General features: G+C 38.1%; 1 protein-coding gene across 1 annotated transcript; it reads left to right on the top strand.

Moving 5' to 3' along the window:
* Nucleotides 1-841: 841 nt before the first annotated feature.
* LOC136773556 (uncharacterized) lies at nt 842-2,170 on the top strand. The gene has a single exon (XM_066727319.1). It carries the CDS (start codon nt 842-844, stop codon nt 2,168-2,170), a length of 1,329 nt encoding a protein of 442 aa, XP_066583416.1.
* The last annotated feature ends 9,321 nt before the right edge of the window (nt 2,171-11,491 follow it).

Below are 11,491 nucleotides of genomic sequence, written 5' to 3'. Positions count from 1 at the left end.
CTCAACTGAAGAAGAATGGATCTTTGGTGAGTACGGTTCCAACTTGTAAAAAATCAGTAGCAAAACTATTTACTTTGCGAATCATTGTAAACGTGAGCCCCGCGAGCGAAATTAAATTTTAGAGGAAAAATTTTCTCATGAGTCAAGACGACGGAAACCTTGACCGGACTCAATCGGTTCCAAATCTTACAGCAACTTCTAGTCGCTTATTTAATCAGGTCTCTATCAGTGACGAAGTAACTTCCTTCTTGCATGAAGTACAGGAAAATACCGAACATGCACTATTCGATTCGGAAAGCCCAGAAGTGACCGATACCGTTGCATTTCCTAGCACATCAAATACAAACACAAACCGAAATCCATTAGTTGGGAGCGTAGACCGCAGTGCTCTTAGACGCAACGTTACTATTCGTAGGCGCGGAAGCTCCATTATGGCAAATCGCGATCGTGTTGTTTTTCATGACCCAAACTTGGTTCCTGAACAAAATACAGATAGAACTCTGGATACCAGACTACCTGTAACACCTGCCCCAAGGGTGTCTCAGTCGCCAGTAACGACTGAAATAAACAGACTAACTGAAACCTTACGACGAGAGACTAATCCTCTCGAAGAAGAGAATGCTAGGCTAAGAGAAGAACTTAGACAACTACGTTTCCGGCAGGATGCAATTTTATATGCAACAGAAAACGCACCGCGACCTTGCGGAAGTTCCACAATAAGGAGACCTTCACGGAGGACCTTCTCTAAACCATTAAACCATGGTTCAAATCATGAACGGGAAGAATTAATCATAACGAAGACGAACCGAAACCCCGATTCTCGTTCGAAACAGCTATGAAAATGTTACCCACTTTCTCAGGGAATCCAGATGGATTAGATCCATTTATAAGTACAGCGTACCTTATTCACGATGGTATAGCCCCTAAAGATCGAAGCGACCTATTACAATTCATTAGATTCTCAAGTTTAAAAGGCAGAGCGTTCCATGAACTTAAACATAGGGCCATTGATACCATCGACGATTTAGTCGTAGAATTAGAAGCCATATTCAGGCCTAAACGATCAGTAGCAGTCGTACAAAACGACCTATATACTAGCCGACAAAGGAAGGACGAGCCAGTAAAAGCATACGCTAACCGAATAGGAGGATTGCTAACTGAGCTATTACAATTAAGCTTAGACCCAGGAAACTCAGCAGACAGTAATGCCGCAATAGAAGGATTGCTGAGAAAACAAGCATTGATTCAATTTAATCACGGTTTAAATTCGCGTATTGCAACGATAGTGAAGGCTTCTAAATGCCTCACTCTACAAGAAGCTATCTCTATAGCTATAGAAGAAGATAGCACCTACCCATCCTATCATGAACCTAATCATAACAAGAGAGGAGTTCAACAAGGCTCTCATACAGGTAACAATAAGAAAAATGATAACCTACATTGCGAAAGGTGCGACAGAAAGGGGCACCTCGCAAAAAATTGCTACGCACGATTATCTAACGCTAAAAAACCTCAAGATAAGAGAGTATCAATAAATAAAATATCTGATGTATGCAATTATTGCAAAAAACCTGGACACACAGTCCAAGAGTGCCGAACCTTAAAAAGGAAAAAACAAAGGGAATCCACTCAGCAAACAAGTGCCGCAGAGTCGCAAGCAGAGGAACGAGTACGACTCGACACTACGAGACTAAACGTATTACAGAACTCGTCACATAGAAATTTAATTGAAGTTCAAGCTGATGAATTCAAAAACCGAACAGCTATGTTACTTTTTGACACAGGAGCTGATATTTCTATCATAAAGGCAGGAGTTCTCCAAGGAAAAACGATGATCAACCAAAAGGAAAACACCGTTACTGGATTAGGAAACTACCCATTCACTACTGCAGGAACAGTGGAACTACATGTGAAAATAGGGAAACACGTAATTTTGCATCCATTCCAGGTAATACCTAGTTCATTCCCATTAATCGCAGACGGAATCTTAGGTGTAGATTTCTGGGAGAAAAATGTTTACACGGTAAACCGAGATCATTCAATTACAATGCTAGGACACAGTTGGCAAATACACTACTCAGCTCCCCGGACAGTGACCCTGAAACCGAGAACCGAAACCTTAGTGGCGGCAATAACACATAGCACGAGTGAGGGGCTAGCGACAGCTTAAGAGATTAGACCAGGAGTATACATGGGAAACTGTGTCACCAGGCCGTCTGAGTCTACCTGCTGCGTCAGCATAATCAATGTTACAGAAGACGAGCAGGAGATAGATACCCCAATACTGGAACTAGAAAAAATTCCCGACCCACCCGAAGAAAACATTGAGCACTCTCAACCTCCAGCAATTTATCACATAAACAATTACAATGAAGATAGAATTGACAAACTGATAAATCTCATAGATGTAGCCCATCTCAATGAAGAAGAAAAACGGGAATTATACATGATTTGTAAAAGCTTCAGCGATATATTCCAAGTAGAAGGGGATCGTCTTTTGACTACAAAAGCAGTAAAACACACACTCACCCTAAAAGAAGGGACCACCCCAATTTTCAAGAAACCTTATCGTCTGCCAGAAAAACATAAGAACGAAATAAATAAACAGATAAATCAGATGGAAGAAGAAGGTATAGTACGTACGAGTAAAAGTCAATGGAATGCACCACTCCTGGTAGTTCCTAAGAAACCTGATGCCCAAGGAAATGTGAAGATGCGCATAGTCGTAGACTTCCGTAAATTAAACGAAGTAACGGTAGGAGATGCATTTCCTTTACCAAATATAACAGAAATACTAGATCAATTAGGATATTCTAAATATTTCACAACATTAGATTTGGCATCAGGCTCCCATCAGATAGAAATGGCAGAGAAGGACAAGGAGAAAACAGCATTCTCTACGCCAATGGGACACTACGAATATAATCGTATGCCATTCGGTTTGAAAAATGCACCCGCAACATTCCAGCGTATGATGAACTCAGTATTGTCAGGACTGCATGGAATCAAATGTTACGTGTATCTGGACGATATAGTAATCCATGCACCAACTTTAACAGAACATAATAAGAGGCTACAAGAAGTGTTTACCAGATTAAGGGAAAATACGTTAAAATTACAACCAGAAAAATGTCGGTTTCTTCGAAAAGAAACATGTTATCTGGGACATATAATATCGGACAAAGGAATCTACCCTGATCCGAGCAAAACAACAGCTGTGGAAAAATATCCACGACCCAAAAATGTAAAAGACATTCAATCATTCCTAGGATTAGCAGGCTATTATAGACGTTTTATAGACCAATTTGCTGACCTAGCCAAACCACTAACAGAACTCTTAAAAAAGGGAAAAAATTTTCATTGGACTACGGCGGAGGAAACTGCTTTCAACACACTGAAAAGGAAACTCGTAAGCGCACCAATATTGCAATACCCAGATTTTAAACAACCTTTCATTTTAACTACGGACGCATCTGAACTAGCAGTAGGAGCCGTGTTGTTACAAGGAATTCTGGGAGAAGATCTGCCAGTGGCATATGCCAGTAGAACATTAAACAAAGCAGAAATAAACTATAGTACAACCGAAAAAGAACTAGCAGCCATAGTTTGGGCAGTTCAGAATTTCAGACCATACTTATATGGAACAAAATTCACTATAGTTACAGACCATCAACCTTTGACATGGTTATTCAATATTCAAGATCCAGGATCAAGACTTATGAGATGGAGACTGAAACTTGAGGAATACGATTACGAAATAAAGTACAAGCCAGGAAAACAAAACACCAACGCAGATGCTCTTAGTAGAATACATGTTGTCACAAGGGCCACAGCGAAAACGGTACCCTCAGATCCGCTAACAAATGATAAGGCAAAATCTCCAATAGCAGATCCTAAGTTGTTACAGAAGAAACAAAAAATCAGCAAAGAGAAGACGACAGCTGAAACTGTTACATCAATAGCGACACCGAACGTGGACCCAGAACAGGAGACGTCGAACGCTGACGCCGATACAGCTGACTCGTCAAGGCCAGAAGAAAGCGAATCAGAGGAAGAAAGCGAGTCAGAAATATTGGAAAAAGAGGAAACATATTCCGCTGAAAAAATAGCCCGCATACTGTATGAATACCATGACACACCCTTTGGAGGTCATGAAGGTATACACAGAACCTTAAAAAGAATTAAACTCCGACATACCTGGCCCAACATGAAAAAGGATTTACAGGAATACATCGCAAAATGCGACAAATGTCAAAGAAACACGACAGGGGGAGTAAAAAGGGCTCCAATGCTTATTACGGATACACCGTTAGAACCCTTCGAAAAGGTAGCACTTGACATTATTGGACCCTACCCGCCAACACCACGTGGAAATAAATATGCGCTGACGTTTCAAGACTTATTTACGAGGTATAGTATTGCCTTACCAATACCAGACCAGTCAGCTTCTACAGTGGCTAAATATTTTGTGGAAAAAATACTTTTTATATTCGGAATCCCGCAAAAAGTATTAACTGATCAAGGTACTAACTTTGTCAGTCAACTCTTCAAAAACGTATGCAAATTGTTGAAAATCGAGAAAATTCAAACAACCGCATACCATCCACAATCAAATGGAGCTTTAGAACGTTCGCATCGAACACTAACGTCATACTTAAAAAGCTACGTTAATGACGACTTAAATAATTGGGATGAGTGGCTACCCTACGCTATGTTTGCATATAATACAACCCCTCATACTGCCACAAACGAAACTCCATTCTCATTGTTATTTGGGAGAGAAATAGAACTCCCAACATCTCTAAAATCACCGCCGAAACCATCATATACATACGGAGATTACCGTGAAGAATTACGCGAAAGAATGCGTTCGGCAGGTGTCATGATGAAAGACCATCTGATAAGGGAAAAAGAAAAATCTAAATTGCAATACGATAAAAACACGCGAGAAATTGACTTTAATATAGGAGATAAAGTTTTACTAAAAAGGGAAATGATTCGGCATGGTAGACCAAAGAAACTTGAACCTATCTACGATGGTCCCTATACGGTTACAAGGAAACGAAACGATTTAAACTACGAAATACTAACCGGAAAAAAATTCGTGAATGTACACGTAAACAGATTAAAACCCTATATTATGTGAATAAGTCAAATAAGTATAATAAATAATCGCGTAGTTTTAATAATTAACACTATAATTTTTTTTAATAACTAACAAGTCTACTCTACTGCAAACTAACAATCAATCGTAATTAAAACTAAACCTGAGCTATCTTACACTAACTACATACTAAAAGGTAGGAAAATACAAATAAAAATAAGAAGAAATTAGGTAAAATCAATAATTTATTTAAAAATTCGTTTGGGAAAGGAAAACATAAAAGAGAATTACAAAATTGAGTAAAATTATGAATTTATTATAAAAAGAAAAAAAAAACATGAAGTTATACAAAAATCTTTACTCCTCTTAATTAATCAATCCGTGGTACCATAGGACATAGTCTTCCGAGGGGGCATGTGGATACCACTCCTCCGGATACTCCACTTGACAGTTGTTGTAACCCCAGCCACGTTTAGGTACCGCGCCGGTGTACTGCAACCACCGGATCCCATAGTAGTTGAAGACTTCATGGAAGTCGTTGTCCTGCTCCGCGAAGTCCGCGTGTGCCTCCGCGAAGTACCGCTCCTGCCGGCGATATTGTTTCCGCGCCGTGACTGCTCGGAGATTTTTCCACAAAACTAAATGAGACAGACAACGATATTAAAAAGAGAAAAGTTACAATCAAATACATAACAAAAGTAATTCCTTAAATACTTACAACCACCAAAAAACCCAAACAGGGGCACTAACCATATTTTCTTTTTATAAACGTCGAGCGACTGTACAGTTCAAAAGAAGGAACGAAAATGACTTCACGTCCGAAAAACGCACATTATTTAGGAAAATCCCCACTTAGGAACACATAAAAAAAAAAGCGCTGACCTGGCGATCGTATAACGTTCAAGCCATGGGTCGTACAGCATTGAAAAAAAAAAGACAAGAAAAGAAAGAAATCTTTCACTTTCTAATAAATAACATTCTTTCTAGGTTCCTATTGTTATTAACAATTATCCACATTGGACGGACGAAACAACAAGTCAAAATAGACCCCATAGTTGGACAACCAGGACTCTTTTACGAACGTATTGGAACTATAAACTACTATAAAGAAAAATGGAAACTAGTAATTACAACGGACGTCACCGAATATTATACGAGACACAAGACACTAGAAAAAATAATGAAAGAACAACGATTTTGTAATAACGACAATAACAAGCAAACTTGCATGAACACGACAAACGACATAGACTACAAATTAAACACGACAAAACGAAACTTACAAGAACTTACTGAAATAACAGAACATACAGATAGATTAAAGCGATGTTTAGTTAATGCGATTGGTTCATTAGGAAAATCGTTATTCGGAACAATGGATAGCGAAGATGAAGAAAAAATAAATAAACATTTAGAAGATTTAGATAATGAAGTAGATACTAATAAAAAAGCATCAAAAAGTCAAATACAAATTATTGTTAGGAATCTAGAAATATTTAATAGCAGCGTAAGAAATCTGTACGCGAACGAAGAAATGCTATCACGCACGCCGAATAGCCTGCTTACGCAGCAAGCGGAAAAAGAAACCTTATATAATATAGACTTTGCCGCGGAACAGCTAATGATAGATACCGATCATCTCCTAAATTTTGCGATACAAGCAACAAACGGGGTAATAAACCCAAAAGTTATCCCACATTCAAAAATCTTACAATATATTTAAATGATGCAGTACAACACATTCCATCGGGTACGAAATTCCCAATAACATTAGACAATCTAAATATACACTTAATTGCAAGGTTAATGAAACCCACAATTTGGTCTAATACCAATAAACTAATAGTAATATTAAGTATACCATTAGTTACACCAAAAGAATACGAGCTTATACACTTATACCCTATTCCGATTCCAACAAACATTTCAAAAACACTCTTTACAATAATAAATCTGAAAAGAGAATACCTAGCAATAGATAGTACAACAGAAAGGTACACAGAATATGACCTAAAAGAATTAGAAAATTGTAACATAATTAACGACCAATATTTTTGCCCGTTAGAAAAACCGATGATAAAGATAAAAAGCGTAAACCCATGTGAAATTGCCTTATATCTTAAAGCGATAGAAACAGATACATGTGAACATAAAGCAGTACACCTGGTTCAGCCAATGCTGATACCAATGAACAATCCATCATCATGGATATTTACGACTCCACATAAAGAAATTATAGAGATAATTTGTAAAAATAAACCGAAATTTAGCGTAGAATTAATGGGCTCCGGGACAATTTACCTACATAATAATTGTTTGCTAACAGCTACTGATTTTATATTGGAAACCGTACAAACCTATAGAATAAGCAAGCGAAGGAATTACATTCCAAACTATAATTTTTCTCTAAATACAATTGATCCCAAAAACAGCATGAATACAGCGGACACCAACAAGATACCTCGACTTCACAATGTGTTAAACAAAGTGAATGAACTCAACACCCTCAGCGTTCAATTAAAGGACCTCGAGAAGGACCTAGAAAAAAAAGGTCAAGGGACGGGCCACTACCTGTTTCACCACACAGTATCCTCATACTCAGCCTTGGTTTTACTACTACTTGGAATAGGACTCTACGCATTGTGGCGCCATTGTCAACGTAGGCCCACACCCAAGCCAAGGACCAGAGTAATAAAAAAAGAAGCGATGGAGATGCAAGAGGATGTTAACTCTCAAAACTCCGACCACATGTCCGTGCTGTAAACAATTAAGAGTCCCTTATGGTACTCTTCCCCCAGGGGGGGAGGGGTGTTATATACATATAACTACTTATACTACTTTTCTCTATCAACTAGCCAATAACTAGAATTAAAACATTTAATTAATAAAAGTTAGTTAAATTCAAAAAGGCTCCGGTTGCATTCTAACCAAGAGCCGTGTGGCGTCATTCGTATGCAACCTGAACCTTTCTTAGGCAACAGTACTTCTCTGTTGCCAGGGCCTCAGAGCGCGCGTGGCCAAAAGTCTTAGTCAGCTATTAGAACAATCGCCTTATTGACGCACGGTTGACTTAGTAACCATTGACGCACGATCGATTCCCTAAAACCATACCATATATGGTCATGAGAATCGATGCATTTTGAGGCAACGACTTGACTGCTCGGTGTCCGACCGATCAGTCCAGGCCCAGCAGTAACTAGAACAAGTCATCTGACTTTAACCGAGCATTAGCTCCCAAGTTACTCCAAATTCAATCTAACTTCAATTAGATAATCTTTTTATTTAAAACCTCTAAAAACCTGTATAACTATAATTTATTTTTATAATTCAACATTGTAAAATAACTCTACAAGGACTGAATAAATTTAGTTGTACCAAAAGTACTTGAATTAGTTTGTCACGGTGTGAACCCATAACAATAGCTATATCTTAATATTTAAGTTCTTTTTTATAAACTAAGAAAGCTTCTATATCCATTATATGAGTTATTCTATGCATTGTTGCGCTCGTGCTATTCTCGACGTTGAAGAAAAAAAAACTGAAATGAAGCATCCGAAGAAATATCTCCGTCGAGAGAAAGACTTTATCGTTTCTTTAAAATATAAAGTTACATTTGGTAAGGAGTCCATTCTTTCTTAATCACAATGGGAAAAAATCTTAGAAATTATCCCCTCCAAAAAAAATAAAACATTGAATTTTAATACGTTTAGCATATTTGTTCCCCTGATGGAGGGGGAAAAGAAATTTCTTAAATGCGATAAAAAAAAAAGATCGTTCAGTATTGCATCGAGCGACTGACGACAATGACACCGACATTCGTTGATTTCCAAGGTTTTGTATTGACCGACAAAAGTTTTATAGTTAAAGAGTTTGCGGTGTTGCGTGATAATGAATTGTATCACAATGTATTTTCACCACCATTTCAAGAAGCTTGGTTGAGCGATCTCGAGAGAGAACAGAATGAGTAAGTATTTTTTTTTTTTAAATATAATGTTTTGTATATAATTTTTTTCTTTTTAAAGTTGGCTTTATTTTAATCGAAATGGATTCAATTGGACCGACGGTCATTCACCTTATTACAAGTATAAAGATGTAATAAGAAAGTATGTAACGTCATACGAGGAGGAGGATTGGATTTTCGTGAAAGGACGGGAGAAATATGATTGGTTGAAAAAAATTTGCAACTTAGAAAATATATACAATGCGAAGGAGTGTGAGTGGGGTAAATTTAGTCTTAGATGGAGTAAAAATTTCGAACCACCGTTACCCAAGTGTATGAATCATTATGGTATATGTTCACTGCAAAATGTCTACTATATGAAATCTGTATATGATCAATATATAAAGGAATAAAAGACTTCTGAAAAAAAAAATGTATATCAATGTCAGTATGCATTTCGGACGAAACAATGGGATGTGTAGATACCCCTACTTCCATTCTCTGTTCGATATATATAAGCGTTACTCTTCGCGAGAGACGCATTCGCAATTATTAATTTATTATTGTTGTTCACCGTAAGACAGAGTCATTTCTTAAAAAAAAACATAAAATGTCGACCGAATTGCGAAGAAAATTTTTTACAATTAATAGTGCAAATGAATACGATGCGTGGGTACTGAAATGTCGCGAGCATATTCGACGATTGAGCAACGCTGATCGAGCTTTGCCCGTTGGAACACGTCAAAAGAATTTCGCTGAAATCGCGTGTATAAAGTGTCTATTGCTACGAGCGCAGAGAGAATTGAATTATATTAAATCAGGTTTTGGTTGCAGCAATGACGTACAAAGACTTATCTGGGAGGAGCTTGATTCGGCGTTTCGAAGTCGAATATGCAGTGGTATGGTAGTTAATAGTAATTATATAGAGCCGAAGGATTTTTTAGTAGACGCGGAAGTATTAGTGCGTGTGCGTATATATAAGGTATTTGTTATTGCAAATAGTGTTAAGGTTAATTGTGTATTTAACCGACAATTCATCTCCAGGACAATAGTGATGTAAAAAACATTAGTACGACTAACGCAATATTGTATAAAACTGATAATTTTAGTGATTGGTATAGGAAAAATATTTTAGAAGTTATTATGAAAAAATTAAGCGAATTTCAAGAGAGTGATAGTTGATGGGCTTTACACAAAATTCATTATTTAATAGTTAACATTAATCGTTTTAACCCGTTGCACGCGGGTTGTAGAAATACTCTGCCATCCGTTATCACAAGTAGTAAAGCTCTGATAAATTTAGAAACTAGTGATAACGCATGTTTCGCGTGGTCCGTGACGGCGGCACTCTATCCGGCAAAACCTACGGCTAATCCAAAGCGCACGTCCTCTTATCCACATTTTCGGACGGTTTTAGACGTCGGTAGCCTAGCCTTTCCGACTACGCTGAAACAGATCCCGAAATTCGAGACGGATAATGACGTGTCGGTTAACATCTTTACCATGGAGAATGAAGAGTCAAATATCGACGCAAAAATCGTACCTCTTCAGGTGACGAAGAAGAAGAGATCGAGGCATACTAATCTTCTTCTCGTCAACGATGAACAGGGAGTTGCACATTTCATGTGCATAAGGAATCTGTCGAGATTGGTGCGAAGTCAATTCACAAAGAAAAACAATGCGCATTATATATGCGATCGGTATGTATTAATAATGATACAAACATAACTGCATATGTTTTATATTTTTTTTTTTTAGATGTCTCCACTAATTTCGCACAGTGGAGAGGCTGGAGTCGCATGATCAGGATTGCTCGCGGCTCAACGATAATCTCCGATTGATGTTACTGAGGGAGTCCGAGGGTCGCTGGGTTTCCTTCAAGAACATCAAAAATGGGGAACGAGTGCCATTCGTCGTATACGCGGATCTCGAGTGCATTTTATCGAAAGTTGAACAATCGAACAATAGTGATATTTATCAGAAGCATGAACCTATAAGTGTAGCCTATTATTTAAAAAGTGCTCGCGATGCGTCACTCTCGAAATACGATGCTCATCAGGGTGCCGACTGCATCGAATGGTTCGTACGCGAGCTCGAGGTCATTGCGCGCATCGCGAGCGAGAAACTGGGGACTGTAGTGCCTATGAGTAATCTCAGTATTAGCGAACGATCGCGTCACTATAATGACCCCAATTGTCATATATGCAAAAAGCCGTTTCTTCCGAGTCAACTACGAATTCGCGATCACGATCATCTGACCGGCAGATACAGAGGACCGGCTCACAATAATTGTAATTTAAATTTCAAAGATTCGCATGTAATTCCAGTGATTTTCCACAATTTTTCCGGCTATGATTCACATTTCATTTTCGAGACGATCGCTAATTTGTACGAGGGATCGGTATATCTGCTGCCTGTGCATAAGGAAAAATACATTTCATTCACCA

The sequence above is a fragment of the Prorops nasuta genome, unplaced genomic scaffold (genome assembly GCF_024137725.1).
Source record: "Prorops nasuta isolate Cenicafe-Biocafe unplaced genomic scaffold, Cenicafe_Pnas_1.2 PNAS00001, whole genome shotgun sequence".
Lineage (NCBI taxonomy): Eukaryota > Metazoa > Arthropoda > Insecta > Hymenoptera > Bethylidae > Prorops > Prorops nasuta.
Note: the sequence above shows the minus strand (reverse complement) of the source record. Positions and strands in the feature narration are given on the sequence as shown.

Bases quoted from the DNA above. Each gene is read 5' to 3' on its own strand.
- LOC136773556 (XM_066727319.1), top strand. From the start codon at position 842: ATGTTACCCACTTTCTCAGGGAATCCAGATGGATTAGATCCATTTATA.